General features: G+C 29.5%; 18 protein-coding genes across 18 annotated transcripts; 7 read left to right on the forward strand and 11 right to left on the reverse strand.

The window, feature by feature from the left end:
• Window positions 1–366: 366 nt before the first annotated feature.
• Window positions 367–1,853, reverse strand: T551_01923 (uncharacterized protein; the record flags this gene model as incomplete). The annotated part of the gene is made up of 7 exons (XM_018374186.1): window positions 367–450; window positions 492–594; window positions 637–1,135; window positions 1,180–1,336; window positions 1,386–1,621; window positions 1,680–1,776; window positions 1,809–1,853. 7 exons carry the CDS (start codon window positions 1,851–1,853, stop codon window positions 367–369), a joined length of 1,221 nt encoding a protein of 406 aa, XP_018229540.1.
• Window positions 1,854–2,306: 453 nt separating this feature from the next.
• T551_01924 (uncharacterized protein) lies at window positions 2,307–5,520 on the reverse strand (the record flags this gene model as incomplete). Its single annotated transcript, XM_018374187.1, has 8 exons — window positions 2,307–2,457; window positions 2,504–2,960; window positions 3,007–3,429; window positions 3,476–3,707; window positions 3,756–4,877; window positions 4,922–5,197; window positions 5,253–5,345; window positions 5,398–5,520. The coding sequence occupies 8 exons, from the start codon at window positions 5,518–5,520 to the stop codon at window positions 2,307–2,309; spliced, it is 2,877 nt and encodes a 958-aa protein (XP_018229541.1).
• A 144-nt stretch (window positions 5,521–5,664) lies between these two features.
• T551_01925 (small nuclear ribonucleoprotein E) lies at window positions 5,665–6,085 on the forward strand (the record flags this gene model as incomplete). The annotated part of the gene is made up of 4 exons (XM_018374188.1): window positions 5,665–5,718; window positions 5,767–5,856; window positions 5,901–5,979; window positions 6,030–6,085. 4 exons carry the CDS (start codon window positions 5,665–5,667, stop codon window positions 6,083–6,085), a joined length of 279 nt encoding a protein of 92 aa, XP_018229542.1.
• An 18-nt stretch (window positions 6,086–6,103) lies between these two features.
• Window positions 6,104–6,921, reverse strand: T551_01926 (5-formyltetrahydrofolate cyclo-ligase; the record flags this gene model as incomplete). Its single annotated transcript, XM_018374189.1, has 5 exons — window positions 6,104–6,213; window positions 6,262–6,332; window positions 6,382–6,616; window positions 6,666–6,794; window positions 6,837–6,921. 5 exons carry the CDS (start codon window positions 6,919–6,921, stop codon window positions 6,104–6,106), a joined length of 630 nt encoding a protein of 209 aa, XP_018229543.1.
• A 71-nt stretch (window positions 6,922–6,992) lies between these two features.
• T551_01927 (uncharacterized protein) lies at window positions 6,993–7,515 on the reverse strand (the record flags this gene model as incomplete). Its single annotated transcript, XM_018374190.1, is given in 6 exon segments — window positions 6,993–7,012; window positions 7,077–7,097; window positions 7,120–7,156; window positions 7,215–7,271; window positions 7,418–7,438; window positions 7,456–7,515. 6 exon segments carry the CDS (start codon window positions 7,513–7,515, stop codon window positions 6,993–6,995), a joined length of 216 nt encoding a protein of 71 aa, XP_018229544.1.
• A 52-nt stretch (window positions 7,516–7,567) lies between these two features.
• On the reverse strand, window positions 7,568–8,151 carry T551_01928 (uncharacterized protein; the record flags this gene model as incomplete). The annotated part of the gene is made up of 4 exons (XM_018374191.1): window positions 7,568–7,707; window positions 7,768–7,837; window positions 7,931–8,032; window positions 8,113–8,151. The coding sequence occupies 4 exons, from the start codon at window positions 8,149–8,151 to the stop codon at window positions 7,568–7,570; spliced, it is 351 nt and encodes a 116-aa protein (XP_018229545.1).
• Window positions 8,152–9,288: 1,137 nt separating this feature from the next.
• T551_01929 (sterol transporter) lies at window positions 9,289–9,907 on the forward strand (the record flags this gene model as incomplete). Its single annotated transcript, XM_018374192.1, has 3 exons — window positions 9,289–9,606; window positions 9,663–9,749; window positions 9,797–9,907. 3 exons carry the CDS (start codon window positions 9,289–9,291, stop codon window positions 9,905–9,907), a joined length of 516 nt encoding a protein of 171 aa, XP_018229546.1.
• Window positions 9,908–10,154: 247 nt separating this feature from the next.
• T551_01930 (V-type ATPase, F subunit) lies at window positions 10,155–10,737 on the reverse strand (the record flags this gene model as incomplete). Its single annotated transcript, XM_018374193.1, has 5 exons — window positions 10,155–10,225; window positions 10,273–10,348; window positions 10,400–10,485; window positions 10,540–10,621; window positions 10,681–10,737. The coding sequence occupies 5 exons, from the start codon at window positions 10,735–10,737 to the stop codon at window positions 10,155–10,157; spliced, it is 372 nt and encodes a 123-aa protein (XP_018229547.1).
• A 130-nt stretch (window positions 10,738–10,867) lies between these two features.
• On the forward strand, window positions 10,868–12,647 carry T551_01931 (ESCRT-II subunit protein VPS36; the record flags this gene model as incomplete). Its single annotated transcript, XM_018374194.1, has 6 exons — window positions 10,868–10,971; window positions 11,017–11,155; window positions 11,205–11,882; window positions 11,928–12,222; window positions 12,278–12,516; window positions 12,561–12,647. The coding sequence occupies 6 exons, from the start codon at window positions 10,868–10,870 to the stop codon at window positions 12,645–12,647; spliced, it is 1,542 nt and encodes a 513-aa protein (XP_018229548.1).
• A 29-nt stretch (window positions 12,648–12,676) lies between these two features.
• Window positions 12,677–13,226, reverse strand: T551_01932 (uncharacterized protein; the record flags this gene model as incomplete). The annotated part of the gene is made up of 2 exons (XM_018374195.1): window positions 12,677–12,931; window positions 12,981–13,226. 2 exons carry the CDS (start codon window positions 13,224–13,226, stop codon window positions 12,677–12,679), a joined length of 501 nt encoding a protein of 166 aa, XP_018229549.1.
• An 85-nt stretch (window positions 13,227–13,311) lies between these two features.
• T551_01933 (uncharacterized protein) lies at window positions 13,312–15,005 on the forward strand. Its single transcript, XM_018374196.1, has 4 exons — window positions 13,312–13,660; window positions 14,142–14,389; window positions 14,433–14,520; window positions 14,566–15,005. Exons 1-4 carry the CDS (start codon window positions 13,331–13,333, stop codon window positions 14,995–14,997), a joined length of 1,098 nt encoding a protein of 365 aa, XP_018229550.1. The 5' UTR covers window positions 13,312–13,330; the 3' UTR covers window positions 14,998–15,005.
• Window positions 15,006–15,538: 533 nt separating this feature from the next.
• Window positions 15,539–17,930, reverse strand: T551_01934 (uncharacterized protein; the record flags this gene model as incomplete). Its single annotated transcript, XM_018374197.1, has 2 exons — window positions 15,539–17,767; window positions 17,805–17,930. The coding sequence occupies 2 exons, from the start codon at window positions 17,928–17,930 to the stop codon at window positions 15,539–15,541; spliced, it is 2,355 nt and encodes a 784-aa protein (XP_018229551.1).
• A 525-nt stretch (window positions 17,931–18,455) lies between these two features.
• T551_01935 (uncharacterized protein) lies at window positions 18,456–19,306 on the forward strand (the record flags this gene model as incomplete). Its single annotated transcript, XM_018374198.1, has 2 exons — window positions 18,456–18,546; window positions 18,588–19,306. The coding sequence occupies 2 exons, from the start codon at window positions 18,456–18,458 to the stop codon at window positions 19,304–19,306; spliced, it is 810 nt and encodes a 269-aa protein (XP_018229552.1).
• Window positions 19,307–19,661: 355 nt separating this feature from the next.
• T551_01936 (uncharacterized protein) lies at window positions 19,662–20,436 on the forward strand (the record flags this gene model as incomplete). The annotated part of the gene is made up of 5 exons (XM_018374199.1): window positions 19,662–19,788; window positions 19,831–19,838; window positions 19,885–19,952; window positions 19,995–20,074; window positions 20,117–20,436. The coding sequence occupies 5 exons, from the start codon at window positions 19,662–19,664 to the stop codon at window positions 20,434–20,436; spliced, it is 603 nt and encodes a 200-aa protein (XP_018229553.1).
• An 86-nt stretch (window positions 20,437–20,522) lies between these two features.
• Window positions 20,523–22,075, reverse strand: T551_01937 (UDP-N-acetylglucosamine--dolichyl-phosphate N-acetylglucosaminephosphotransferase; the record flags this gene model as incomplete). The annotated part of the gene is made up of 6 exons (XM_018374200.1): window positions 20,523–20,835; window positions 20,879–21,067; window positions 21,111–21,351; window positions 21,398–21,611; window positions 21,656–21,818; window positions 21,864–22,075. The coding sequence occupies 6 exons, from the start codon at window positions 22,073–22,075 to the stop codon at window positions 20,523–20,525; spliced, it is 1,332 nt and encodes a 443-aa protein (XP_018229554.1).
• Window positions 22,076–22,349: 274 nt separating this feature from the next.
• Window positions 22,350–23,513, forward strand: T551_01938 (uncharacterized protein; the record flags this gene model as incomplete). Its single annotated transcript, XM_018374201.1, has 4 exons — window positions 22,350–22,407; window positions 22,464–22,591; window positions 22,639–22,723; window positions 22,771–23,513. The coding sequence occupies 4 exons, from the start codon at window positions 22,350–22,352 to the stop codon at window positions 23,511–23,513; spliced, it is 1,014 nt and encodes a 337-aa protein (XP_018229555.1).
• Window positions 23,514–23,572: 59 nt separating this feature from the next.
• T551_01939 (uncharacterized protein) lies at window positions 23,573–24,325 on the reverse strand (the record flags this gene model as incomplete). The annotated part of the gene is made up of 1 exon (XM_018374202.1): window positions 23,573–24,325. The coding sequence occupies one exon, from the start codon at window positions 24,323–24,325 to the stop codon at window positions 23,573–23,575; it is 753 nt and encodes a 250-aa protein (XP_018229556.1).
• Window positions 24,326–24,597: 272 nt separating this feature from the next.
• Window positions 24,598–26,575, reverse strand: T551_01940 (uncharacterized protein; the record flags this gene model as incomplete). The annotated part of the gene is made up of 11 exons (XM_018374203.1): window positions 24,598–24,859; window positions 24,902–24,976; window positions 25,018–25,069; window positions 25,114–25,449; window positions 25,497–25,630; window positions 25,671–25,839; window positions 25,888–25,948; window positions 25,991–26,111; window positions 26,166–26,209; window positions 26,257–26,301; window positions 26,354–26,575. The coding sequence occupies 11 exons, from the start codon at window positions 26,573–26,575 to the stop codon at window positions 24,598–24,600; spliced, it is 1,521 nt and encodes a 506-aa protein (XP_018229557.1).
• Between the last annotated feature and the right edge of the window lie 163 nt (window positions 26,576–26,738).

The raw sequence follows: 26,738 nt of genomic DNA on the forward strand, positions 1-26,738 counted from the left end.
TTATCATTATATACCAAAGCCCTTAAAACTTAAAATCATGTATATTTAATTAATTAAAATGATAATTTTTCAAAATAAAATTTCAAATAAACATTAAAAAATATTTATAGAATATTAAAAGATTATCATAAATATTTTATATGCTTTTAAAGTAATAGTAAACTTAAAAACAACCATAAATCATTAAAATTTAGTATTTATAAAAAATTGATCATAAAAACAATGAAAATTTTTATTATTAAATTACAAAATTTTATATTTCAATAAAATGTAAAGAATTATTTATTGTCTATAAAACAAATGATTGTAAATTTTCAGAATAATAGATATAAAATTAGTAGATACAAATGTTCTAGATACAAATGTTCATTGCGAAATTTCTAATTTTTGATTAATTTTTTTTATTAATGCTTTTTTCATAAACTGTTCTTGTGCAAGATTCCGAGTATGCTGAATTATTATTAATAAAAGAATATTTTAAAAATATATACTTTAAGAAATGTATCCAAATCAATCCTCTCAGATTCTAACATTTTCCAAAGAACATAAATTGCATCTTCAATTGATTTTTGATCTGAAATCAATTCGTAAAATCTAAAAAATTAATAAATAAAAGTAACCAATACATTTACCTACTGCTCAGAAAGATGATTTTTTGGAATAACTACATCATCTATCGGATATTCTTCAATATTTTTATACTTTCTAATAAGAAATTCAGAAGCTTCAATCCTTTCCTTTAAAATAGATATATTTTTCTCACATTGCTCTTTAAAATAAACAAATTCTGTCTTCTCTCGCTCAATTTGAGCTTGAAAACGGAGAACTTTTCTTCTATCACTTTTTGCTTGAGAAAGTGACTGAGCTATTGTTTTTTGAACCTTTTTTGCGTTTTCTTGAAGAACGAATGCTATTTGTTTAATAAGCTGCAAATTAATAGGATTTAGAGGTTTTTGTATAGAATTAACAGCTAATGAAGACAAATCTTGTGCACATGCATTAATATCAGGAGAATCAAGTATATTAACAGGCTCTTTTTTTATAAATTCAGATGGTATATTCGTTCGTAATAAAGGTGCAGACTTAATCAAGAAATTTGAAGGCTTATCAGGTAAAGGAGGAGGAAATGAATATTCTATTAAGATTAGGGTTTAATTAAAAAAACTAAAGCTTTCGCACTAGAAGATTTCACAGGTAAATCATAATCATTCAATGAACTTTTTGGATATGTGGAACTAAATGATCGAGATATATGTTCAGATGCTGAAGAGACGATTGGGATATCCTTTGAAAATACTTTTCTAAGAAAAATACAAAGACGAATCAAATTACAATCCTATATCATAAATTTAATCAAAATTCTAATTTAAAATTAAGAAACATACACTCGAATGCTCATTCCAAAGTGTTAAATATGGGTAGTTACAACGACCATCAAAGTCAATATGGTTATTCTGTCTAATAACAGTACCTTCTTCTGAAACAATCAAAACAGCAGGTGCTTTTTGCGGATATAACAATGGAATCCATAAAACAACAGGTATATCATATGAGTTATCATGAAAAATAATAGAAAAAATGATCTTTATAGCAAGAACTTGTTGCTTCTGTTTTTCAAATTCTATATTTACAATTAATAATATTTTCTATAAAAATAACAAAAAAAAACAATATTTTACCATAATTTTCAATCCAAAAATCCATTGATGGATATGAATCAATCATATCCTTTACATCATTATAAGCACGTTCAGGAAATGCATAATTCTTATCTTTCTAAGTTCACTTATCAAAAAAAAAAAACTTACATCAAAAACAAATTTCTTAATCCAATTTAAAACATAAGAGCACATCTTTCAATAGAATATGAAAAATACAGCTAAAAAGTAATAAAATATAGTAACTTTCCTATAAATATAAAAATATATTTATAATTCTTTTTCCAAAAAATTTTTAGAATTTATAATAGTTAAAATAAAGAAAATAATTAAAATCCAAGAAAAAACAATGTTGTTTCAAGTAAATAAAAGCATTCAAATACCATTTTATAACTTTATATTTATATTATTTTTCTTTTAAATTAAATTATATTTTTTAGATAAGACTAACATGATCGTTAAAATATGAAGCAGATTTTAAAATTAACTAAAAACCTGTTTTTTTTTAGAAAAACAATTAATGTATATTTTAAACTAGAAACTAAATATGGATGATAATATTGTATTGTATAATTTACAACTAAAATTACAGAACATTTTAAAATATCTAAATACAACTAAAAATATGTTTAAAAATAAATGTTTAAACTAATGCCTATCATCAAAATTAAAACCTACTTCATCAAAATTCTTCAATCGAAAAGTCTTATTTCGAGGCGTAACAACTCTTCTTCTATAAAAAGCTACCCAATCCTGTAATAACCTTCTTATTTTTTTCCAATCAGTTTGCATAGCCGCACTTTAAATAAATTGAATATAAAAGTATTTATATAAATAGTACTTACTTTGTTAAATCCGTCAACAAACGTGTTCTTTCCTGAGAACTTATAGTTTCTGAAGGAAAAAGATCTAAAGTAACACCAATATTTTTTATTGAATCTTCAGAATAAGTTTCTATTAAAGAAAGTAATACTCCCGATGCATCTGGAACACAGTCACGCGGAAAAGAATATACTAAGCCATAAAAGATAGATGTTATTAATTGTTGATTGTACTTTTGCATCATATTTCTAACTATTGTTTGAAGTTGTAAAGATGTTTCAGAAAAAGTCAAAGCAGAAGAAACTGAATATGAAAGGAGATCTCTTAGAAAATGAAGAACAGAAATTAACGGATCGGGAAGTTCTAACGATAAAGAAACCAAAGATGCCTGAACAATAAGATCCAACAATGATGAAGTTATTAAACAAACAGAATGACCAAACAATGCATCAATAAGAAGTCTAAAGAAATCATCAACTACTAAAACAATGTTATTACTATTACTCTAACAAGTAAAAAACATTACCGTCAGGAATTTCCTTGGGATTAGTTCTATTCAAAATAGAAAACATAGCCAAACATTGCCTCTCAGTAAACTGCCAAATTGAAGCTCGAGTATTCTCAGAACATGTCTCTGCATTTGAAAATATTCGTATACATGCACCACTAACCCATAAAAAACAACCATACTCCGTTTTTTCAAAACACATAACCAACTTTTCAGCTAAAAGAGGAAGGAATACAAGCATATGCTCACGATAAGAATTAAACAATGCCTTAAGAAATTTACATATACTCTCAGAAATAATAAGTAATGATCCATAAACATCAAGTAAATGAGATATGACAGGCCAAAGTTCTTGAAATAATGTTATACAAGGATGTTGCTGTTCTAACGGAACATAAGGCGATACAACTTGAGCAAATATAGTAAGAAGTTCAACTTCATCTAAAAACAAAGTCAGGAAAATACAAAACCTTTTAAATAAAAATACCTGCTACAGAGTGATAAAATTTAGTATCAGTATCATGCTTTTGAAGCATAGACAGAAGATTTTTAGTAATAGGTTCACAAAAAAGTTTCAAGGTATCATATACTTGATGTATAGGTTGTGCAGAAACAAGATAAGCGACACCTTCAGTAACATCAAAAAGAGAATCTACGTCTAAAACAGGTGCCACTTTTTGATAAAACAATTGTAATTGAGTAATATGACTAACGAGAAGCTAATGAATAATTAAACAGATAAACAAAAAAAAAAAAACAATTTTAACCTTTCCACAATCTTGACAAAAATGCTTAAGTGCTTGTGATGCAGCACTCACAATATCTCTATTAGATGCTTGAAAACCATTACATATATAGTTCAATTGAAGCTCCAAATATTCTGGATGATTTGCTGTCCATTCAGTGTATCTTCCTAAAAGCAATGTAGCAGCATAAATAATTTTTTCATGATTAGGCAATTTTGTAAGAATTGACATAATCTCAGGAAGAATTTGATTATTACCTATATCAACTTCTCTAGCCATTGCTCTCATACTAAACAATGGGGCTTCTATTTCTTGCCATTTAACTAGTATACCGTTTTCACTATTATTTAAAAATTTTTTTACCTTTTCAAATGCTTTTTTCAAACAAACATCATCGCCTATAACTGCACAACAATCTTTTAAAACATCACCCATTTGATGCCTAAAACTCCGAAATTTTTCCTCACTTTCCCTATCACCACCAAATAAATCTTCAGGATTACCATCAGGATAATGCAAATCACGGATCATTATATCCACTAAATTAGAATATATATCTGAAAAAACTGTTCTTGCTTCGGCATATGCTTTCAAAACAAGAAACTGCTTTAAATCATACCAAAAATTAAATCCATATTTAACTATTTCCAATTCATCATCCATTTCAGCAAACAGTGCTATACATTCAACCAAAGACCTAAAATGTTGCGGTGAACGAGCAATTAAAACTACCCATGTTTCTCCAGCCTCACAAAATAATCGAGCATAACCCCTAAAAGCATCTGGATCATTTTTGCTTTGGATTATTTTAGGCCTTAACATCTGAAGACGCATATATAATTCTTCAATCATAACCAAACACTCATCAACATCAGATGTTTCACGGACAATAGAACACAATAAATCAATCACTGATTCAAATATATTATCCAAAGAAAGAGATGAAAAAATAAAATCCAACAGTGGTGTGGAGACAAGACTACTAAGGTGCGTTTCCTTTAACCACGAACTTATGCAATCAAATATCAAAGGGTTAATGGACAAATTGACATCAATATTTTGTACATAAAGCAACAGAAGCTCAATAACTTTATCCAAATTATCTGATAAAAGCTCTTTTGAACGAAATTTAAGCTCTTCTTCCTTCAATTGTTAATTTAGCTAAAACTAATAACAAAAACACATACAGAAAGCAAACATTTTTTATTATCAACTTCTTCAGGCAAAACGGAAATAAACTGTAATAAACAACCCCATGTACTTTTATCTTTTCCAAAAACTGAAACAACATCATTCATCACATCTTTCCATTCTAACATCTGCAATGCTAAACCCGCCAATGCAACACATAATTGAATCATAATCGATTTAGGTCCAGCACGATACAAAAGTATAAGCTGAAGAAGAGAGTCCCTTAACGAAGGAAGGCTTTCACTTGGAAGTTGGTGAAAATCAAAGTTAATCTTCAAACGTCAGAACTCTAAAACCTTCCATAAATTTTGTTTTTAATCAAAAAACCTTATTTCTCAATGTCTGTGCTGCAAAAAGCTTTGCTTCAACCGATGCCCTGCTATCCTGCAAAACTGCATGTGTTGTCGTCCATGCATCCTTCTAATGCACTCATTAGAATGCAATTTTCTTAAATTTAACACTTTTTTCTTACACTTTTTTGAAATTCTTCAAGAAAATTGTTTGCCTGTTCTTTCTCCTTACGGGACGAATTTGAGTACAGCGTTTGCAACGCCTCATAGAGCAATTTAAAAGGCTCTATAGAAGCTGTTGACATATTCCAACTACGCCTAGAACTCTAATAATTCTTCAATTTTTTTTTTTAATATTCCTAAGTATTTGATATTTCGAAAGACGTCAAGATTTTTTCAAGATAAAAAAATAAAAAATTGATCAAAACATAAAAAAAACATAAAAAATCATGTCAGGACGCACACAATCAGGAACAAAGCAGAAGGTGATGATACCACCAATTGTCCGTATAATTTGAAGTATTTTTTTATAAAAATTGATGAAAATCCAGAATTTTATTTTCAAGCTTTTACAGCAACATACTACAGTGTGTATCTGGCTTTATGAGCAAACTGAAATGAAAATTGAAGGGAAAATAAGGGTTACTTTTTCCAGAAATCAAGAGTACCGTTAATAATTATTCAGGGTTTTGATGAATTTATGAATTTAGTAATTGATGAAGCGGTAGAAATAGGCCAAAAAAAAAATTCCAGTAGATCACTCGGTAGGAATACATGTGTAATAAATGTATTTGCTGCATTCTAACACACTCAGGCCGTATCCTATTAAAAGGTGACAACATTACTTTAATCCAGGCAGCACAACTTTAATGTAATTTTATGTAAAAATCATAGTACTGATCGTATTACTTCGTCCCCAACTAGCAGAATATCAAGCTTTACATCAGAAGAATCCACTGGTACTGCATCCACAAGCTGTTCTTTCAAAGCAAGACCTACTATTAAAATTTTACCCTATGCCAAGTACAAGCTCTATCAACACATACCTTTTAATGGCATATGAAGATGATGTTTTCTACACCAATCCTCCATCCTAGCAAAATATGTATCATAGTATCTGTATTTGCAGTCAACTCTCCCTTGCCATCAAATTGTAATTTATAAACCCTTTTCCATGACCCAACCGATTTAGATTCCTATCAAATGCAACACCAGGAACAAGAATTAGGTCTAAACCTTGATTTTTCATCGCTTCTTCTCTCATTATTCCATTTGCATCATATCTATCGGGCTCAGGAATCCCCCATTTATTCCTGGCAAACATAAATGGATCTTCAGAATCCAAAAGCTGCAGCATATGCATGTTTGAGCCATCTATAAAAGGAACATAGATTTTTTTTCCTTTTTTTGTGTTATATACAATAATAAAGATGTTTTAAAAAATCAATACCCATACGACGAGATTCTTTTATTATATTACTTGTATTTATTTCTCCATGAGGCATTGATAGATAAACACTAATTGTTTTGCTTTGTTTAAACTCAGAAAGTATATTAAAAGAACGTGTAATAAGCATAGCTATAATTAATTAACATAAATAAAAGACTCTTATCAGCAAACATTGTTCTTCAATAAAGTGTTCAGGTAGATCCACAAGTATTTTCCAAAGCTGCCTCATTTTTGCTTTTGCATGTTGAATTTCCATAAGAATTGATAAAAAGTAATATATAGTAAAGATGTTATAAAATAGATTTTTTACAGAAAAATATATAAATCTTATATTCTCAAATCATATACTTGTCAACTTAAACCAATTAAAATACATAATAAAAACCAATGATTATAAGAACAGCGGAAAACTAAATAATTCAGATTTCCAATCTAATAAATATGACTTTTTTACTCAAATTAATCCTAAAAATATTGTTATATATTTTATCCTATAAATACAAATTAATATTTTTATAAGTTCAAAATAATTTAACAATAGAAAAAAACAATATACTCAATATTAACAATATTTACAAGAGATTTCCAAGAATTGTTTATTGATGACTATCCACACTTCAAAACAGAATGATATATAGAAAGCAAATAGATAAAATAGATATAATTTAATAGAATAAAGATATATAAAACCAAAAAAAAAAAACATAGAAAATCACTACATCTGTATTGAGATAAATATAACTTTAATAAACTAAAAAATTCATGGAATGACTCTAAAAAGTAAAAATACTTTATTAGATATTATAAAAAAATGTATTCTAGCCATCAAGCAGGAAAAAATAGTTTCCATATTATGAGTTAACAATATCATTAAAAATTTTTTAATGATTTCGCTTTTTCATCTATTTCCTGACAACTTTGCTTAGGGAGTCGTCTGTCCTTTCAAAACTAGCCATTTTCTCATGAGTATTCAACACAAATTGGCCTCTCATCAGAAGACAACTCATAAATCTCATAACTTTCATTAAAATAAGAGGAATTCCTAAGTATTACATGACATGAAGATGTAAAGCTGCCATATTCAAAAAAGTAATAAGAAAACCTAGAAAACTTGTCTGTCCAACAATTTTCTCATCCTGAATAGCAATGGCAGAAGAAAAAGCTCTAAATGCCTTTTCAACAACAGGTATTACTTTTTAAACTACAGAAAAAAGAGAAAAAATCTTAATTGCAATCAACAAGATAATATCCGTCTAATTAAATACTTCTGTGATTAACAAATCAAAAAGACGCATTACAGGTCGCGTAGAAATAACAAGAACATGATCAGGAAGCAAAAGCTTTGGATTTACTAATACCGTAACATTCTAAAATTGAATTAATGAATAAATTCTTAAGTGACCCATTCTACATTCTACTTGAACAGAAAAAAAACCTATTTAAAAACTAAAAAAGAGACAAAATAGATATCAGACTTTGATCCCATTAAATATTTTTAAAATTAGCCGTTATTCTTAAAAATCAATTAAATAATATTATATGATTATAATATGTAGAGAAACAAATTTCAGGAACATAAAATATAGGAATACGCTAATTATACATTAGCAAAAATTATAAACTATTTTAAAAAAATATATATAAAAATCCTGTTAAAAGATTATCTCAAATGTGGTTTAAAATTATTTTTATTAATAATATCTATATAAACTTCAAACACCAGAGTTAGCAAATCTGAACAATAACGTTTATCCTTAAAAAATTGCAGTAAAAACAGTAACCTAATAAAAATATTAAAAATTTATTATTTAGATACTTATCAAGTGGAAACCTTTCTCCCCTACTATAGGAGAAAAGATAAAACAATATTTTAATGATATTTCATATAAAAACTAGTACACAAACCTCAGTACCCAGGATGAAACAAATATAAAAAAAGATTTTATTCAACACCATTTACATAGTAAATATTGCCTTAATATAATACTCACTTATATAATCAAATACAATTTTACAATACTAAAGATTTAAAAAATATCTATATGTATTTAAGAATAAGATTCATACAAAAACATGAAATAAAACACTCTAAAGAGATTTTATTGACTTTCTTCCTCACATTTTTGAAAATAGCAATATATACAATTACAATATTCGAATCTCAGCAACAATTATATTGCATCTTTAATTCCAAATAAAACATTCTTATAAAAATGATATCTATTCACATTCTCTAACCTTCTGAATCAACCCGTACATTACTTTTATTAACAATTTTTTTACAAATTCTGTATACACAAAACTATGTATCTCTACAGCTCCCTAAAACTCTACAAAAAAAACAAGTTTTCATAAAAATATAATCATACTACAAACAAAAATATATTCTTTGCATATATTTTTTAATTTAGTCTATATCAAAATAATATTTAGCTTCTAAAAACAAAAATATAAGATTTTTTCAACATAAAAAAACATATCACTTCAATTACTCATAAAAACTACAAAAAATCACTCTAAAGCAGTATCTATTCATTGTTTTCCTACTTTTACCATCTTCTACCTGATAATTAATCTTATAAATATATCTTAACGTTAGCAAAAAACGATCTCAACGTCAATTATGAAAATACACAATGTTATCATAATTATAGTATTCTTTTACATAGATTTTATTAAAACAAGGATTATTATACATAAAGAAAGTATCATTTTAAAGAAATCACTTGTTTCTTTCTGTGAATTTACAGATCCAACAAAATATCTTTTTAAGTTAGAATCATTAATAATAACACCAAATCCCCCAATCCGAGGGAAAAACATGACAATTGAAGCATCAGGAACATTAAAAGAAGGATTTTGTGTTGGAAGCTATGCCAATTTAAAAATAAAATATCAATTCATACCACTTATTAATATTCAAGAAGATTTATGTACACAGGTTCATTATTAAAAGACGTAGTTACTATATGATGTAAAGATTAATTATAAAACTAGGCAGAAAAAGTTGGGTTTGAGTGCCCTATTAAGGAAGGCTACTATTCGTTAAAAAGAACATTCTATATTCCAGAAGAAATAATTTCAGTAAAAAACCGTTTTTAGAAAATATTATACGAATAACGCAAATATAGGGGAGATATATTATTTCATCAGACTTAATAACAGAAGGAAATCAAAGAATTGCATGTTTTTTGGTTGATATAGTATTTAAATCACAAACATTTATCAAAAATAACCATTAAATACATTTTATTTCAAAATAAACAGGATATCATAAAACATTTTAGTAAAATTAAGCTTGCATGTTATTAGCATATTATTTGGATTGAATGCATAAAAACCTCTATTTTTTTTGGATTTCATATATGATTTATTACATTGATAAACATTAGAGACTTTTATATAGCACTATATCTTTTTCAATCATTTTAAACTAAGTATTTTTCATTATAAAGCAAAACCATTTCTAAACCAGCATACAACCATCGATCATGACTCATCACCCATTAAACGTCTTACTCTTTTTAAAACAGAGTCTTTTTCCGGATCATAAGGATGTTCTTTAATTCTCAATACATAACTAGAGCTTATAAATAGTAAAGCCTACCTTTACTTGGAATTTCCAATAAAGAAGGTAGTGCTTGAGCATATGCTTCAATTTTAGGTCGAATACGATCTGCAATCTACAAAATATAAATCTTATTGAATCTTATGTTTCCAATGCACTTTCATACATGTTGGTTAATTAAGATAATCCCAATATCTGTACGAAAACCTGTCAATTCATCGAAAAACGTTTCAATTACTGAAGTTTCTGTTTCTACTGACAGTTAACCTATAAAAGTTTACCAATTCATTAAAAATAAAAGCTGACCCGTATTAACGACTAAAAAGTTCTTCTTATGTTCATTATCTACATGTCCTATTCCTGCTAAAAGAAATCCTGTTACTGAATCCTATATAATTTATCAATTTCATCCAAAATTAAGCAAAAATACAGTTTTTTCTCACTAACCTCATCTCCAATAATTCCTATAAGAGTTCTATCCCTAATAGAATTTGAATGGCTCATTATTATAGAAAACTGAGGCCAATTTGATATTTTTATATTAACTACGTTTTTCTGTAGTTAAAGGCAACGTAATAAAATTCAGAAAAATAATTTTTTAAGAATTGAATGAAATAAATTTAGATTTAGTGAAATGAAATACTGGAAATATATTGATATAACACAAACAAATCATCCTATGCTTTTTTCTGGGGAAAAAATTCTTTTTATACAGTCATCAGTTGGGCTTTATGATCCGTTTGTATATTTTGTAATATTTACAAAGATATTAATATAAAGAAGCAGTTTTTTCAAGAAAGATGTTCCTGAAGATGGAACAGTTTATCTTACAACTCATAGAATCTGTTATATACATCCATTTTCCTCTTGTATTGAGCCTTTAGGCTTAGATCTATCAGAAATCGAAAAACTTGATACATCAGTATAATTTCTTAAAAATACATGAAAATCTTCTTATTTTTTTAAACTAGAATAGATTATTCAAAACATCATTTAAAATAATTATTTACTACAAAAAACCGGACTCTACATATGAATCAGAAACACTTTCACCAGTGCCCTCTACAAATGCATGGATATGCACTGTTTGTAGCTTTTATAATAGTGTTCCTAAGTATCATCCATTTGGTCGGCCTTTTCCTCCATGTTTAGCATGCGGCGTCTCTACTTACAATATCTTAAACTACTCTAAACCCTCGTCAGCAGTAAATTTTAATTCAGCAAAAAATAAAATCTCTTCAGAATGTAAAAAATGTACTTTTTTAAATCATCCTGCTCTTAAAGAATGCGAAAGTTGTGGTGCTCACCTTATTTCTCAAGAAAAAGACACATTATCTCTTGATTCAAACCTTGATCTGAAATCTACAGATCCATCTACATTAAAACAAAATATTGTAAATGATTGTTGTACTCTAATATTTAAATCAGGCGGAGAGCAAATTTTTTATGAACGGCTAAAAGAAGCAATAAATCAAAAACTATGGACTACAGAAATTAATCCAATAGATCATAATGCGGATAAAAATTGGAAAATGGGAGGCATTAGTGTTTTACAATATACAAAAGAGAACAATAGATTGAATAATGCTCATATACTAAATCAAGGACTTTCAGACCTTAATACATTAATGTCCAAAGCTAAAGAATTGGTAATATTTTTTTAATATTTTTAATATAGCTAACATTATGTACAGGTTACTTTAGCCAATTCACTTAGACTAAAACTCCAAGCATCTCCTAATGTATCAGATAATGCACGAAATACACTTCAAACTTCTATACAAACAATGGGTTTGCAAGAGCAAATGTTATCACATGACCTTTCTAACTATCTTGTAACCAAAGCAATTACAAAAGATGATAATACATACTATAATGAACTTGCAAAACAAATTGCAGAATTTCTTGAAACTGGCGTTTTAAAAAGAGAGGGTGGTATAATGACCCTTGCTGATGTTTTTGCATTATACAATAGAGCTAGGGGTGTCGGTAAGTCCTTCATACTTATATTTAATCCCCTTTATTAATTTTATTAAAAATAAAGACCTTATTAGTCCAGAAGACTTACTTAAAGCTTGTCAATGCTACAAAACCCTGAATCTTTCTATCCAACTTAAACGTTTTCAAAGCGGTCTTTTGGTTTTACAAGAAAAAGAAAAAGATGATAAAAAAATAATAAACCAGATTAGCTCCTGGATCAAAAATATTGCACGTGGAGTCACTCCATTTGAAGTAGCCGATCAATTTCAATGGAGTATGGGCATTGCTTACGAAGCATTGAAAGTATAATCTCTTTTTTTTCAGCTCCAATTTACCTTCTATCAAAGACAGCAGAACATGCAGGGCTTTTGTGCCGTGACAAATGTTTTGAGGGCCTTTATTTCTGGGAAAACCGTATTGTGTCTTTATCGTAATATTAATTAAAGCATCACTACAAATTGACTCAAGATGTTTCAACACAAAGTGACTCTTCTGCTACATCGGCTAAATACATAGCATCCACTGCATCTTTGTCTACAGGCTCTGCATTATTGCGTTTATTAACAAGTCGAATACGTTCCATAACAAGCCGACGACGAGACAGACCCACCAGCTCAACAGATTTATCAAAAATAAGCTCTGTGCCAACCATATCCTCCCAATGTCCTCGATACATATATCGACCCCACTTAAGAAACGGTGTAGGAGTATCAAGTCCCTTTGATTTTCAGTAATTTTTTTACTATGTTTATCTTAATCATACTAACCACTAATTTTACAGTATCACTTAATGATGGATCTTTTGAAGCACTGAAAAATGACGTATCATTCATTACTAAATCAACAACTACCAACTCAGTTGATATAGATGAAGCAGGATCAACAGAAGGTCCTGGTAAAGTTGAAAATTCTGCAGATGGAATAGGTTCTTCAGATGAAAGACATTTCTGCTGTTCTTCAAACAAGTTAACTGATTTCTCTGTTGAAATATCATTTAATTTATTGTCTGACATCTTTTACTCAGCTATACCTACAAATGCTTATCAGTTTCTCGGATTCATTGACAGCCCTACCCTAATACAAGAAATAATACACAATCACAGCACTCAACAAGTGAATGACATTATCACCAGGTGGAAAACGTATAACAACTAAACGGCTTGTGCGTCATTCACCACTAGCACAACGTTTTCTAAGAAGTGCACGCAATGTTTTATGTAGAATATCACAAGGAGTATTTAATTTGTTTAAAAAGCGTTTAAGAAGAATTGCAAAAATTATACAGGCTATTCGTTTTTTAGGGAATGGTTTACCAGTTATTATATGTGAAATTGCTTTTATTGGAGTAAGAACAAGAAGAATTGGGAGTTATTCTACAGTAGAAGTTTTTTATAAGCATAGTGAAGATAACAAAAAGCTGAGATATGAAACAACAATAGATTCAATGGTGAGTTATAAAAGGAAATAATACAGAAAAGTAGTTTTATGAAATTTTAATTAAAAAAATAATCAAAACAATCAAATTATTCTAATATTAAATAGAGTAAATGGGTCGGAATAGGGCTTTTTATATGGAGTATTGTATGTACAGTGCGCTGTTTCACTGTTTCTCGCCGTTACCGCCTTTTTGAACGTAAAGTAAGTTGAAGAAAAGCAATAACATGAAATACAGAGTATAAATATTAGACAAAAATACTTAGTATTTAAATATACATTACTAACTATGAAGTACAAAATAAAGTATATGGCATAAGACAGTATAATGAAATATCATATAATACAGTATAGTACAGAATATTTAAATATAGCACAATAATACAATATAATAAAACATGTGAATAAAAATGATTAAATATCAACAGTCAATACTCTGTATTAAGTGCTTAAAATTTAGTATGTCTGATTAACGCTTTATACTAATAATCTAGGAACCTCCACGGAGTACAAGTGCACGCTGTGCAGTACGGGATGCACCAGATTCACCATCAACACCAGGATTTTTAATGCGTTTTTGGCGTAATAAACATGATAAATCGTTGGAAGAATCAACAATAGATACGACAATTACTAAATCAGTAAATGATACTCCGAACGAGCCTATAAATAGTAATACAAATGAACATGTTTGGGAATTGTCTGTTTGGAATCCTTCAAAACAATTAATATATTTTTTCTGGTATATTTTAACATAACAAATACAAATAGTTAATGAAAAAAAGCTTTTTTAATCCTGTTCATCTTATTTTATTATGGTATCATCCACTTAGTCTAAAGCATCTCATGTTAGCAGCAGCAATTGCTTTTCAGGTTTAATTATCTAGACTATATTACATATTTACTAATAAACATAAGCTTTTTCTTTTACACCAAGTTTACGCAGGCTATGTTACAGATAAATCCATTATTCATGGAGAAGTATTTAATGAATACTCTAAAAAGTTTGTGGAACCACGTTTATTTCCATATAAGCGAGATGTTGCAACATCAACACACCCGGATACAGTTCAGATTGACGTACATACGCCTCATGGAAAGCCAAGTAAAAACATGCACCAGGCTTCAGTACCAGTATCTAATAGGATCCGATCATTGATTGAAGATGAGTGGCATACACCAAGCAAAACCCAAAAAGGAACATTCAAAGGGTTTCCTATGTCACCTATAAAAAATATTCAGCCATCTCCTGCTAAAGGATTTCGTCCTGCCAATTCTTGGTCCATTAATACATCTACAAGCCACCTACGTTCTCATCCAAATACTAACCCTGGAACAAAACATTTTTAGAGTTTATCATGCTATTATAATATACCCATCATATTTGCATTTACAATTATATTTAATAATACAATACTTTTAATAATATAGAAAATGTCTTAGTTTATAAAACCGCTTGAAATTAAAAGTAACCATAGATCATTGATATTATATAAAGTATGTAATAGAAGCACATATACCAGTCTACTATATATATACAATAAAATATGTTATGTTATATAAACCAAAGATACGTATAACCCAAAAATCCCCAAGAATTTCCCAGCAACCCTTCTATTATCCTTTTTTCTTATAACTAATATAAATAACCAATCATAAACACATCATGAATTACGGCCAACATTATCAAAGTAGTAGTTAAATGTTAAAAAAATTCCGAAAACATTGAATATATCTATACGAATTTTTATATGCAAAAGATGAAATTAAAGTCCGAAAAATGATATTTTTCGATTCTTTGAGTTCAAAAAAATCAAAAATACATTTATAAATAAAAATTTTCCGAGTTAATCATGCTACTTGTTTTATAATTGCTCTTTGTCATAAGTTCCTAACAATGATCAATAGAAAGTGCATCTTCCTTAGGTGCTACAACTTCATTTGCATTTTTTCTTTTTCTATATTCACTAAGAGAGATTCTTTTGGGAAAAGATTCTAAAATAGAAGTAGGACTTGTAAATAATGTATTAGATTGAATAGGTTCCAATTCAGAAGTCAAAGGTGATGCAACTGTAAATGAAGACATATGAGATTCAGATGTTGAAGAAAACCCAATATCAGATTTTAAAAGGGATGGTGTTAACGATTTATCTGACAACTGAGACGGATCAGAAATAGCTACAGCGATAACAGGTTCTGGAGAAGTAAAATCAAGAGAGAGTTTATCCGATGACTCGATAGGAGGAAGTAATTGTCCCAATAAAGTCGTATCTAATGGCGGTGAACTTTCGTGTTTTACAGGATCAATTGTTTCCGAATGCTTAGGCATTCCGGAGTCGATATTAATCTGTAATTCAGTAATAACATTTTTCAACTTTTGTTTATCTTTTCTCATAATCTTTTCAGCATCGATTTTAAGATTCTCCTGCGTCCACCGTTTAATCCACATCTTTTTACATGGTAAAATATCATTTGTATCGACACTTTCCGAATATTCCTTTAAAATACTATTCGCAATTTTTCTATGTTTTTGCATTCGAGAAATTCTAGAAGGGACACGGCCAGGACGTTGTGAAAGTGTTTTAAGAGTCGGAAGACCTTCTTTAGGAGAGTCTGTAACAGAAACAGGAGGAGAAACAGACTGCTGAAAACCTTGTTTAATCAAAGCCGAGGAGAGTGTTTTACGATAACCATATGTCTTGTGGTTTTCATTGGATTTCGCTTCATTCCTTTGTTTCCTCTTTTTAGAAACTTGAGTCTCTTCTTGTTCTAATTTTTCTATACGAGCTAATATATCCTTAATTTTGCGTTCTTCCCTTGCTGACAATGCACCGTTTGACGGAGAATCTGCACTCGAAGATACTGCTCTAGTAAATAATTCAGACATTTCAGTAGCACTCTGAGACTTATTTATAACACTAGAACCATTCTCAAAACGAGTCATAGATCTATCTAAATCATCATTATCAACATAATTGATATTATTTAAAGGAGATGCATTTTTTTTCTTGCTAGGCTTAATATTGCTCTTAGAAATATTTGAAAACAGACGCTTTAATCTAAACAAAATACACTCCTTGCCTAATTCACATGCACACTCCGATCCATCAATAAAATAAATCAAATCTTGACTATATTTAATCTCATCTTCAGAAATATATTCATGACTTTCCAAAATATTAGCAGGATGATTCATATCCCAGTTCCAATCAATAGTAATTTCCGATCCAGCATGAATATGTGTCAGTGAATAAAGTACTACATGAATATACGAATCATCGTCTGATAGCACCGTAATCAATTTAGCATTAGGCTTACAACTCCGGCGAATAAATCTCGAATCAGTCCCATATTTCCTAGTATCAACACATAGTTTTGAATCCGAAATAAAGTAAACAAATGGCATAGGTGCAAGAACATATGAATACTTATTAATAGAATCATCCTTATATTCGTCCTGCAAATAAACCTCTCCCTTAAATTCCTTAATAATCTTCGAAGACTCTATGGACTGATCAGCGTACAAAGAAAAGCGTAGCATAGACGAAAATCCAAAGTTCAAACTAGATCGGATAGACGTTGCCGGAAGATTTTTCAATGTAAAATAGTCATTTGGAACTGTTTGCATTTGGGACTTGTCCTGAAACAACATCGAAATATAAGTCTGTGCACCCATAGACGTAACTAGATTATTTTCAATTGTTGAATACTCCGAATTGCAATTTAAATACGAATTCACATTCATATTCGACTCACCCACATCCTCCATCGCCTGAAACCGATTCTCAGCATCCTTGGCAAACGCCCGATGACTTGTCCGGGGCTTCCGTAAATTTTCTTGCTTCATAGAAGGACTTAACGGCTTCTTGATCCCCCCAATATTAACCTTAGATTTAACTGCTGTACACAAATGCCGGCGCCGCCGGGGATGAGAACTGCTTAATGACACATGCGTAGACTCCTGCTCTTTCCGCCGCCGCTGTTTCTCCACCGCTTTTTTAACATCCAGAGGACGAGGAAAACAAAGATCACATAGATACTCGTCTGGCACATGAAGCTGGTCAATACCAACACACACTGCATGCTGCCACACATAACATCTCTCACACTGCTCATTATCCTTGTTAAATCTTCATTTTTAACCCTTCTTTTTCTACCTGAATCGTAAATCCATCATCTTCTTCAACTCCACAAATACACCGTATAATTCCCGCATCCAAGTCATATTTAGCTACTTCTAATGCGTTTTTTGGCCCTAAAACGCTCTGCAAAGGCTCTGACATAACCTCTTTTTAAAAATCCTTATATTGTTGCTTTGCAACTTCTTTTTTTTCAAAAGGTTGCTGCGTACACTTAACGCTTTTTCGTTCATCAAAAGCACAGAAATCCTTCTTTATTCGTCCTGGAGGATCTTCCTGATACGAATATGACGTATCCTTAAGAATATATGGGCTTTTAATAGGTTTTTAAAGAGTTTTTTATCACAAAGCAATGAAGCGGTTTCTCGAGACAAAGTGCACGGTATTTCAAGATATCGGGGCAACCTTTGGGCGAGAACGTCAAAAAATAAGAAGAGGAGAAGAGGGGTAAGAAAGCGGCCCTAAAGGAAGAAAAAAGACCAAAAAACTAATATTTGTCCATAGATTTTGTGTATGTGTGTTTTTTTTTGGAAAAAAAGGCTTTTTTTTTGAAGAAATCAAGCTTTTTTTGGAACTAAAAACAAGGAAGTATTAAATGATATATTTAAATCAAGATTTTGCAAAAAAAAACGTAAAGATATCAGTATTTTTAGAGAAAATAGCGAATAAATGAGGCCAGGAAAAGATATAGTCGAAGAGGTGGATATTGATGAGCACTGTGCGGTGGAATTTTCGAATTTGAACAAAATAGAGAAAAAGGGTGGGTTTTGCAGCCAAATGAAAGTTTTTGAAAAGATAAAGGACTAGGACACTACTCACTGACAAGCTGTAAAGTTGTTCTTTCAGTTTTAGGGAAACAGATTACGGTTCGACAGAACCCAAATATGCTTTACTCTCATAAAGGGGAAACAGGAAGTATTGTGTGGAGGGCGTCAGTTGTTTGCTTGGAATACCTTCTTTCTCAAGAATGGTTCATTGATGATTTAGAAAATTACCAAGTAGTCGAGCTAGGAACTGGTATTTCGGGAATAGCAGCTATTATGTTGGGAGACAGGGTTGACAAATACATAGCTACAGACATGGAGCACATTTTGAAGTATTTGGATAAGAATATACATGAAAACATTATATCTAAGCCAGATGTTAAAAGAAAACAACCTGGAATTAAAAAAACAAATATGTCTATTATGGAGCTTAATTGGGCCGAACACCCAAAAACGTATTTAAAAAACCTCAGAGACTTATTAAATGGATCGTCTAAAAACCTTTGCATTTTAGCGTTTGACACAATTTATAATCCTCATGTTACAACACATTTTGTTAACACATTAATTTCGATTTTTAAACATTTTTACCAAGAATATGAAGACCTTGTTGCAATAATATGTCAAGAGCTCCGCTGTTATGATACCCTTTATGACTTTCTTGAAAAAATGCAATCATCCTTTTACATACAAACCATTCTTGATCAACAATTGCAAAAAGGATATCAAATATACATTGCACGACTAAGACAATAATGATATTTAACATACTTTACGGTAAATTGACTCTGCCGATACTATACCTATTTTTAATATATACACTTTGCATTTTTTTAGAAATGTTAACATTTTTTTTGGAAATGTTAAATATATAGATAAATAAAGTTGTATAAAAATTATGAAATAATATATTTATCTATTACTAATGTGTAATTTTAGTCGTTTTAAATAACGACAGTTAACATAATTCATTTAGTTAAAAAATATAAATAATGACAAAGTAGTATCATAAAAATTTATAATTAAATAACACATAAAACCTTGAAGATTGTATTATATTAGTCTCTATATAAAAAGTATTTTTAACAGAAAATCAAATTTAGTGATAACTATGAATCATAATAAACATTTTTTAAAAATACAAGAACCAACGTCTATTCTTCCTTTTCTTCATATTATAGAAAATCTTAAAGCAACACCAAGAACAGGGTGGTTGAACTTCAATATAGAAAATCCAGGTTTTAACAATTTATCCTTATATTTATATCTAATAAAAATAGAATCTATTGTATTTCAATTATAATGAAAAACATGATATATCTAATATTAAATAGGCAAGCCATATGTATAGAATGTCTATTATTTCAATGTTATGTACAACACCCTCTATTAATCGTGATAAGTAAGTTTTTATAGTCTTTGATTATAAAAAACAGATAAATAGATGTATAAAAATGGCACTTATACACGACATGGCAGAATCTATTGTTGGAGACATAACACCATTTGATCAGATATCACCGGGTAGTTGATTAAATTATAAAATATTCATTTTTAACTTTTTAGAGGAAAAACATAAACGCGAATTAGATGCCATGCTAACATTAACATCTAAAATTTTACCCAAAACACAATCAATGGCAGCTAAGGAAATGCTTGATTTGTTCCTTGAATATGAAGAAGGAAAAACAGAAGAAGCATTATTTGTTAAAGACATTGATAAATTTGAATTATTGGTACAGGCAATTGAATATGAAAAAAAAACGAAAAAAAATCTGCAGCAGTTTCTATGTGTTCTTCCAAAAATCAAAAATCCTCTTATTTTAGAATGGGTAGATGATGTTTTAAAAGAAAGAGACGAATTCTGGAAATCTATAGATCATTAAACCAAAATAATATTACGGGTAAGCTTTGCTCAAAAAAACATTTCTTAATATTTAATAACCAATAATACTTCCTTATAATTTTTTTGTTAATAATTATCATCAAGATAGATTAACTTTGCCATTTTATGTCTTATAAATAACCCTAACAAACCCATTATAGCCTGAATTACCATTATTATTATTGTTAATGTATCTTCTCTTTTAGGTCCTAATATAACCAGAAGAGAATTAATAATTGTAAGATTAGTTGTTCCTTGAATTTCTTTAGTATCTGGATGTATTTTCAGTCGTACGATGTGCAATTTTGCTAATATTTTAAGAATTATCCTAGATAACAGAGACGGCTTTTGCAAAAACATTATTGTTGAAGGCTCTAAAAAGCCAGTTGACAAATTAAGCCTATATCATGATCAAAAAACAATAACAATATAGAAAATATTACTTAGGCATCCTATGTCTAGGACACTCAACAATTCCAAACAATTGAGGTAATGACAAAATAAAATTAAATATTTGTGGGATAAAAAAAAGAAGTATTGTTTTTGAAAAATGCCCTATAATACCAACAACAGCAAATATCATTCCTGAAAAGTAACAATATGTATCACCAACAAAAACAGACGCAGGAAACCTAAAAATAATCAATTTAGTTAACTAAAATTTAAATATTCAACCAATTATGATATAACAAAGCTATTGATGTACCTATAAAAGGTAATAGAAAATAAAGTGAAAACAAATGAGAATCAACAGCAGGACTAGATAACCGAAAAACATAAAAAAGATCATTAATTATAATGCAAAGTGAAATTATAATAGACTGCCCAACTTCCACTCCATTTATTCCAGCAATTATGTTTATCGAATTAGGACAAAAAATGGACAAAGCTGCCATATAAAGATAGTACCACCATCCTTATAAAATGTTAAGTACAAAAATACAAATATGAATCCCGTATACCTATTTGAATAATGCCCCCCAAAAAAGATTGCAAAAACACGGGAACTAAGACATACGTAACATTAAAATCAACATAATACACAACAAGAATCGGAATAGCCGACAATGCGGGCATAAAAAGCTTATATCTCCAACGTATATCAAAAAGATCATCAGCAATTCCTAAAAGAACCATGCTTTGAAGAGACAAAATAGCAGACAAGTATTCTCCCAACTAACCAGAATAAATGTTAAAATCTAAAAGAGCCTTATATAAACCTTATTATGAGGAAATAGTTGATATTTTTCTCCATCTTTCAATAATTCATATGTATCTTTACCACTTCCAAAAGAAATAAAATACTTATAAAATGAGAAGGGAATAAACAAAAACATAGAAAAAATATAAATAACAGAACACACAATGCCCATGGCTTCAGCTCTATATAAATTAACAATGCTTCTCAACTCTTACTGATACTTCTACCGCAAAGGATTTCCTGGCTTATTTAAATCTTTTCCATGAAATCCTGCTTTAATAAAAAATGGAGAAAGCACTGGAATTATCTTAAATGTAATAAAACCAGATACAATTGAAAATTCAAGAGAAACAACCAGTGGATGTTCATTCTTATTTATCATATAATCCACTACAGCCACACAGATTGTAAATAAAAATGAATTCAAAAGCCATCCCATATAAATATATGATTATTTAAAAGATATTTTAACAGATACTTAAGAAAATTAGTCAAAAATATACTTTAATAATTGATATTTCATACATTTTTACTTTAAAAAAGCAGTTTTTTTAACATCGCGATAATCAAAATCCAAACTTCAAGATTTTTTTAAAAAAAAGATGTAAGTAAAAACAATTTTATATGATATAATATGATATATAATATATAAAAACAGTATCATTTTGAGATAATATTAAGATAAATCTTTTTTTTCCGAAAAAAATTACTCAATGGAATGGAAAACCATTAAAACAACCCACGAAGATCTTATTCATGATGTTACTTATGGTATTTAAAGACAATTATGAGAAATAACATATGAATATACATCTAAAATGATGAAGATTACTATGGGAGGAGAATAGCTACATGTTCTTCTGATTTACGAGTAAAGATATTTGATTATGATGACGTTACAGGAGAATGGCAAGAAAATGATTCATGGAAGTCAGCAGATGCACCGATTCTTAAAGTTATATGGGCAAATCCACAAGGCAATTACATCTTTTGAAAATGTAGCTTCTGATATCCTTGACAGTGGGCCAAGTTATAGCTACATGCTCTATAGATCGAACTGTAAGAATCTTTGAAGAACAAGAGCATGGTTTTTTGCAAAGATTTCTATTTTTAATGATTTAACAAAATGAATAGAGCCTAAAAATTCAGGAAAACGTTGGGCTGAAAAAGCACGTCTTGTAGATTCACGAGGAGCAGTTTTGGATATATGGTTTGCACCTATTCATTATGGACTTAAATTAGCATCTATATCAGCAGATGCAGTTATTCGTATATACGAAGCGCTTTCTCCAAACGATTTATCGCAGTGGACATTGATGGATGATATTTTGCTTTTACCAAACCCTCCTCCACGAGATACTGAAAGTTCTTTTTGTCTAACATGGTGTCCATCTCGATGGGACGATCAGCAATTGCTAGTTGGTGCAATGAACACTGTTAGCATTTACAGACAGAATTCGAATAACAAATGGAAAGCAGAAGAGTCTTTAGATGGACATACTGATTTAGTTCGTGATGTTGCTTGGGGAGCTAATATGGGAAGATCATACCATATTATTGCTACAGCTTGTAAAGATGGACACGTACGGATTTTTAAATTAACAAAAAAGCCATCTTGTATTTCTAACAATGATGTTTTATACAACTCAGATTCTACGCAAGGAACAAAGGGTTATATAATAGAGCTAGTTGGTGATTTTGACGATCATATGGCACAAGTATGGAGAGTAAGTTTTAACGTAACAGGCACAATATTATCAAGTGCAGGTGATGATGGAAGAGTAAGATTATGGAAAGCAAATTATGCTGGGGATTATCAATGTTTAAGTGTAATTTCTATGGAAAAGAATCAAAAAGATGTTATCGTTGAAGATTAGAAACATGAGCATTTTAATATATTAATTCCTTAAAAACATTCTAAACAAAATAACTGGAATTAAGAAAAAACTTTATTATAAATCCATACCCCAGAATGTACAAAAGAATGTATTATATTAGACCAAGTGTTGAATCCCATCTCAATCATATTAAGTACTCTATTGAGTTCATACAAAGCAAATGTAATGACAAACAATATCCACATATAGACAAACCATCTTATTATATTAGGTATATAAAATGTTAACCATAGCTTAATACAGTAACTAGAAGGGTATAACTTTTTTGGCAAATATAAATCTTTTTTTTGATCATTTTCAATTAATTTTAAAGAATTGCAACACGTTTTGTTTAACAATAAACCATATTTATTTTTATGTTTAGCATTTTGACTAAGATAATGCCGATTTGAAAAAAATTGATCAGAATCTCTTTGTTTCAATGCTAATAAGAAAAACAAGTAATCCTTCATTAATTTCTTAGAAAAAAAAAACTCATTCTTTATCCCAGAACACTCAGAACGCACTATATCTGTTGAAATATTAAAAGATGAACCTGATATCCTGTTCATAAAAAAAAGAGATTTTTTGAAAGATTTAGCAAAAAAATCCAAAACAGAAAACTTCTTCAAACGAAGAATATCTTCAGAGGCATAAGTCTCCTTATTAGAAACCTTATTCTTCTTATTTTTCAGCAAATTTCTGATCCATCCTTTTTTATTAAATCTATTTTGTAAATCTTGAGATTTACATGTTTGTTCTGCAAAACACTCTGTATTTACATTGTGCTTCAAATAATGAGAAGATATCATTCGGTTTTAAGAAATAAAGTGTTATTTGTTAGTTATTTTAATGGTTTTTACATTTTAAAGTTTTTTTAACTAAAAGCGAACATTAATATACTGATAAACGAGAAAACCAGCCATTTCTAATATATTTAAAAAAATATTTGAACATTAAACTATTAAAATATAAATCAATTTATTATATTATAAAATAAAAAACATAAGGATATTAATAAGGATATTAAAAGTACTTTAAGTACTTGATATAATTGAATTATTTTTCGTAATAACTTATAAAATTATACAGGACCAAACATTTGATTATATAATACAGGGAAATTTCGGCGAAGAACCTCTCTATCCTCAGACACTCCTACAAAAAGCGCAGCAACTCCAGATCGAATAGCAATTACTACTGTATTACATATATGAAAGCTGATGAAGAAAGAAACAAATATAACAACTAAATTGTAAGAACCTTCGCTGTTATATTGAGGATTAGTGAATTTCAAGTAAAGGAAGGACAGGAATGCTGAAATGCAGGCAACGAAAAGAGACCCACTTCAAAATTATAAGAATCTTACCAAAAAAGAAAAAACTTACAAGGATAGTACGTTGTCAATTAAGCAATCATTAATAAGGGCTGTAATTCCATTACGCTTAAACATCATCCATGTACTAAAATAAATTAATATGGAAGCTTAAGTGAGAAAAATTACTCTTTTGCAGCTTTCAAATATTTTTTACCATAAAGAGCAATTTGAGCATAACCTAAAGACAATCAATACAACTAATAATAATATGAAAAGCGATACAATAATGGTTAAAATACTGAATTAGCCAATCCAACAGTGAAACGATACATGAAGCAAAGCATGAAATTATCGTGCCTAAAATATCTCCTGAAGAAGATCTATCATACATCATTGATTCAAATATATCCCTTAGTATTTGAATAATAGAGGCTAATAAAGAACCAAAACAAACACTTCCAAAAGAATATGTTATAGTACGCCTAAAAGAAGAAATAGCGGCATGTTTTGGGATTCCCTCAGGAGTGTTGTATCCGTAATAATAAGATCCATATATACCACAAATAGTAGTATGAATAACATTTTTAATAACCTCTGCTGTCCAATAGGCATTGAAAACTAAAAATCATTAGAAACGTCTATGAAAATAAACTGCAACAACGTACATAGAACAAGCATGACTATTCCGAGATACTTAGAATCGCATCCATCTCCATTATCAAGACATGTAGGCTTTCTTTCCCCATTAAGTGAAAAATCCGAATATTTAAAAATGGCAGCAAGGAAAGTAACAAAAAACCTAAAAAAATGAATACTAATACACAAAATTTTAAAATAACCATGCAAAAAAGCCTACAGATGCAACTACTCCACAAAAACTAACAAAATATACACTAGTATAATATTTTGATACATCCATAGTAAATTGCAGATACGAAGTCGCTAAAGGAATGCGTGATCTCCAAGTATAAAAGCAAAATGCATAAAAAGCTGTGAATACCAGAAACACTAAACCCAAATTTAAAATTCTATCATTCAATAATATATACAACATACATACTGAGATCATATACAATCCTCTAATCAAGTAATACACACTAATTAACACACTTATCGCCTTCATCAAATTAGTATCTATACCATAAATCTATTATATTACAATGTGAATAATCCCTGTTGCCCATATAAATTGCTTTGTATAAATACGTGCAAGCAAAAAATACAAAAAAGAAAGAGTAGCAGCAGATCCTATCATAAAAGAAAAAAGAAAAACCGTATTTCTATATATCCAAAGGTTATTGAACATTTGCATCAGAAAACCTCTGTAAGCTTACGCATTCAATGTAAACGCTTTAGAAGACCCCAAAAACTTATATGCCTTGAATTCATCTAAATACACCACTGTCAAAATCCCACATACTATACTTCTATTGCCTTATAGGCCTCTGATTTACCTGTATTAACAAAAGCCTTGATCGACACCGCTGAAATATAAATAAACCCTGAAAAAGTAATCAAAAACATAATTGCCGCCCATATCTATGAAAGAAACAGTCAGAACCTTCCAGATCATGATGTTTTCTTGAGTTTTACTCACATCTTTCCATTTTCCATCTATTTTATATTTTTCTGAAAACTCAATATTTCCTTCTTTTTCTCCCGCTGAAACTTGTGGAGGATACTGATTTCTATCATAATCATAGGTCATCCCTATTTCTTGCATTTTTGTTGTATTTCCATCCATTATTAAGCCTTTTTTCTATCAAATTATCAAAATTAATTTACGTTGGTTATCGTTGGTCATAAACATCGATTTTTTCTTAAAATACATTAAACGGCCAACATCGAAAGACAACGGCATCTCCGCACAAAGTATTAAACATATTTCAGAATGTAAGCGGGTGAAT

This window comes from Pneumocystis jirovecii (assembly GCF_001477535.1).
Source record: "Pneumocystis jirovecii RU7 chromosome Unknown supercont1.8, whole genome shotgun sequence".
NCBI lineage: Eukaryota > Fungi > Ascomycota > Pneumocystomycetes > Pneumocystales > Pneumocystaceae > Pneumocystis > Pneumocystis jirovecii.